Genomic DNA, 4,414 nt, shown 5'->3' with positions numbered 1-4,414 from the left:
CCATATTATATTGTTTTACATAAAAATTTTAGATTAAAATAACATTTTTCTTTGTACTCTGGACTTTGTTTCAGGAACTAAAATTAGATATTTAAAATACAAGAACTTGAACTCAAATACATTCTGAAAGTTCTATATTCAACCCATGTGGATTTAGGTTTGAACATGTGGGGGATCATTTGGATGAACACTACTTTCCAGCAAGAAATCCAAATCTTAGCCACATATTTCTTTGTAGATGAGCTGTTTTTTTTCCCTCTTTTTTGGTTAAATTATAAATTCGGTTCCTGTAATTTGAATTAGTCAAATTTATACTTTGATAAAACTTCATAATAGTCCCTATAGTCTGATAAAATCCATATAAATAATTCCTTCCGTACGGCCTAAATTCAAATTATAAACTATAGGAACTAACTTCTAACTTTCTCAAAACAGAAAACCTTAGGTTATAAGGGAAGAAGTACCCCTGCCCCCGACTCGGCTGAAAACATAAAACAGAAATCAAATAACATGCCAAATACTAATCTAAAATAATTAAATAGCAGAGCTATCCACAACAATGTCAAGGTAAGATAGGGAGCTCCACCGTATCAAATGAAAAGAAGCAGACACGTCCATGTTCAACATGACAATATTTCATTGGAATGCCTCTGGATGTTCTCGCAAGAACTTCAAGATCTTTCTTTGAAGGTGGATATCCCCTATAAAAGAAATAAATCACTTCACAGGAGTTAAAGGATCAGACCAATTCTAAGTAATGCAAAGAGTTCTCCAGAAGAAGAAACGATGCAAGTTGAAGCCTATTATTAGATATTGGCGTTTATACAAGAATGCAACTAAATAGTTACAGAAGGCTAAAAATGAAATCAATAATAAACAATTTCACAACCATAGAATTGAGTACTAATCTAAGAGGGTGTTTGGACCACCAAGTTGAATTCTGAAATCTGGAGTTAATATGTTGGAGTTAGGAAGTTTGTGTTTGAGATAGAGTTAAGTGCAAGGTTGTGAAGATGGAGTTGTTCGATAAATGTACAAAAGAGAGGAGGGAAAGATGAAGTTTCTATGATAAATGTGCAAACTTAAATAGGGATTGTGTTTAACATGCCTTTTAAAAGTCCTCATGGATGACTGGAAGTATTTATTTAGAAATAGGCAGGATTTGGTGAAGATGTTAAGAGTGGTAAAAGGTGTTTTCGACTAACTAAATGCATCTCCAAAAAGTTTCAGTGATGAAAAGTAGTTTGATAAATTCTAAAAATTAATAGAGTGCATAGAGTGCTTATAGGGGAAGCATTTAATTTAACTAAATTACTTCCAAAACTGCTTCCATCATGTATGCTTCTCACTTGAGAAACACCTTTTTCAAAAGGCACACCAAGCGTAGTCTAAAAAACTTGAACACAAAACTCAATACTGCAGACTAACTTATAGTGGAAGTTGTTACCTGGTCAAGTAGACCATAAAATTTGGGTCACCAGGAGAAGACTTTCTAAACTTGTTATGTGGAAGAAAAACATCAAAAATAGGCATTACTTCCTCGAGTTGAATGCCATCTAATAGTTCAGAAATCGATCTCTCGTCTTCTGATTTGACATCTGATGCTCCTTTGTTTTCAATAGAACTTGGAGATGAAATGTTACTGCCATCCCTAACACTCTTCAGAGACCAAGGAACTTTATGCTTTCCAACAATGAAACCAAGAGATTTGAGGTGCCTATAAACTTCAAACTGCTCCCAAAGACACCCATTTTTTCCTTCAGCTATTTTCTTATATACATCTTCCAAAGAAAGACTTGAATTATCATGATCCAAAAGATGCAGGGCCCCTACTTCAATAAGAAATCTGAAAATACATAAAATAAATTTTGATAGTGTGCATAAAAATTGTCATTTGAATGTCGCAAAAGAGATTACAATTTGTAATCGGGGGAAAAAAGAGAAGAAAAATAGGATATTTTTTGCTTAAATAGTACCACTCTACTTTTGAGTCAAAAGGTCATATCATAACCAACATTTACAAAGCACAAGATGCACTTTAAGGCAACACACTTCCAACTTTCCTAAAACCAGAGACACAATAAAAATAGATATAAAAAAGCATTGCCCAAGTGAAGGTAAAACAATAGATGTGCATATATATTGTAAATATAGTAAACGATGAATACATATTGTAAATAGAAAAGAAGAATAAGTGATGCATAAATTGAATTATCTAGTTGTACACAAAGAAGATTAATAAAACTTCATTGATGCTACTTATTTTCAAGAGATAATGATAGGAAAAAAGACTCTAGTTAAAAAAAAGTACTAGAAAAATGATTTCTTATATTTACTAAGACACAAAAGGCAACTAGTGCGTCCTCTTGTATATTTTAATTTAGAATTCCTTCACTTTATTCATAATGTAATGTTCTAAATATAGCCCCAAAGACAGCCAAACAAGCAATTAAAAAACTGACCAAAAGGCGATCAAGGTAGTTATCAAGATGCATTTAATGCAGCTATCCTCACCTCATAGGCCATTTCCTGGCCTTGGCTTGGAAACACTTCCAATTCCTATTCTTTTTAATGATATTACCCTACTACTTTAAAGTAATCAAATTAAGACAATGTGAAAGAGAACTCCCCAAAAAGTGTTGTGATAAATATCAAAAAACAATAGGGATAACAAATCCAAAATAAGATCATAGTTTAACCTACAAAGTTTCCTCAATGGAACAATAAATCTTGCCACAACGTACAATGCCAGTTGTCGTCCAAAGGCTTCCCTTGTTCTCTAAAACTTCTGCCATTCCCATCCGATCATTCCATCGAGCTGTTGAAGCATGCTTCCTGGAGACAGATAAAATGTTGTAACACACAATAATAAGCAAATAGCATCATCCTATTTTAGGATATGGAGGAGTTTAAATTCTTGAAATTCTTAACCTGAATTGCAACTTGCGCAAGTACCCAGATGCACAAAGACATTCTTCTTCGTTGTTGATGTCTTCTTCATAGTTGTCTTCATCACCACTAGCTCCTCCTGAGGAGCTTTCCCAATCCACAGCCTCCATCAGAAACCCCCGACTTAGGTATCAAAACTCCTCGTTCAGGGAATGGACATGGCACTGAAGTCTGAACTATGGAGAAATAACGACCCAAAACTACTTAGAACTCAGTGACACAATTATACAATCTAAAGAATAGATCTGGTCCGGAAAGGTCGTTCACAACCCAAAACTACCAAAATTGCTAGATATCGATGCGATGTGATTCTTAATTCTGAAATTTCATTTGGTAACTAACAGTTTATTGAACAACACAATGACCTACTCTTTCTTACGGCGGAATAAGAAGGGGAAGGTTTTCAGAGATTTGAGCCATGAGAGCTGCCTACCACAACGCAAACTATAATTAACTTCAACCTTTATGGCCCAAACAAAAGTTGTCGAATTCACCAAAGAACCAGTGTGCTTAGAATAATTTACCCATATACACTTATCCAAGAATTTAGTTTTCTTGACTTCAGTGATGAATTTGCCCTAACTCTAAGCTCAATAAAAATTCAGAAGTTAGGGCTCAATCTACTAGCTACAACGGATTTGAAAGTGATCCGAACCTAAAACTCACCAGAAAAAGTCGCCAAACGTCCTTAAGCGCTGCTGGACAGCACGTTAAACCCCTCAGACTTCTCGAATCTAAGATCAAAGCAGTGTGGGTGGGTAACCGAAATTGGAGTTAAACTGCCATCGGTAACAATAACCAACAAGAAAACTCACCGAAACGTCACAAGACGCTCATCTGCGGTGGTCCCGGCAGTGACTAGGCAATGGCGGTAGAAGTAACGACGGCCGGAAGGTCCGGGGAGCTTGCAGTGACGATGCGACCGAGTTCTGTGAGAGAGAAATTAAATGCGAAGGGAAAGAAAAATAGATGAGAGAGGAGAAGAAACCCACGTGAAGATCGCCACCAGTGGCAGCGCAGTTGGCCTGAGCACGGCGGATGGCGATGGAACTAAGCGGCGCAAACGGTGGAGTGGCAGCGGAACGCCGGAGAGAGGGTGCGACTGACGGGAAGAAGCCGCACCTAATCACACATGACACGACTCAGATTTTTTTTTCCTAAGAAAATATAGTTTTGGTGCTACTAATCTAATTTATATTTGATCCTGATTTCAAAATATCATACATTTAGCGCTTAATTTTAAGTTTGATTTGATTGCAAAATGTTACAATTTTTTTATTAATTATAATTTAGTCATTAGATTTTAAGATTTTTATTTTTCATATAAACTTTTTACTCAATATTTAGTGTTAATGCATGTGAATAAATTTAAAATCATAATAATTCAACAAATTAGTTTTTCATCATTCTTAAAATTAATTCTTTTATATACTTATTTTAGATAATTAGTAGACATTATCGTTAA

General features: G+C 35.2%; 1 protein-coding gene across 3 annotated transcripts; it reads right to left on the bottom strand.

The window, feature by feature from the left end:
• Positions 1-290: 290 nt before the first annotated feature.
• On the bottom strand, positions 291-4,145 carry LOC120074337 (tRNA-splicing endonuclease subunit). 3 transcript variants are annotated; one of them, XM_039027428.2, is made up of 7 exons: positions 3,942-4,145; positions 3,765-3,878; positions 3,616-3,683; positions 2,932-3,120; positions 2,704-2,835; positions 1,448-1,846; positions 291-701 (listed from the first exon to the last, which is right to left on the bottom strand). In XM_039027428.2, exons 4-7 carry the CDS (start codon positions 3,057-3,059, stop codon positions 563-565), a joined length of 798 nt encoding a protein of 265 aa, XP_038883356.1. In that variant the 5' UTR covers positions 3,060-3,120; positions 3,616-3,683; positions 3,765-3,878; positions 3,942-4,145; the 3' UTR covers positions 291-562. The 3 variants fall into 3 exon arrangements, with proteins under 3 accessions (XP_038883356.1, XP_038883355.1, XP_090167845.1); XM_039027427.2 differs by having other exon boundaries at positions 2,932-3,125; positions 3,942-4,116; XM_090311719.1 differs by having other exon boundaries at positions 3,765-4,116.
• Between the last annotated feature and the right edge of the window lie 269 nt (positions 4,146-4,414).

The sequence above is a fragment of the Benincasa hispida genome, chromosome 3 (assembly GCF_027475165.1).
Source record: "Benincasa hispida cultivar pf3 chromosome 3, pf3_genome.v1.1, whole genome shotgun sequence".
In the NCBI taxonomy this organism is placed as follows: Eukaryota; Viridiplantae; Streptophyta; class Magnoliopsida; order Cucurbitales; family Cucurbitaceae; genus Benincasa; species Benincasa hispida.
The sequence above is the reverse complement of the archived record's forward strand: the minus strand, read 5'-3'. Positions and strand labels throughout refer to the sequence as shown.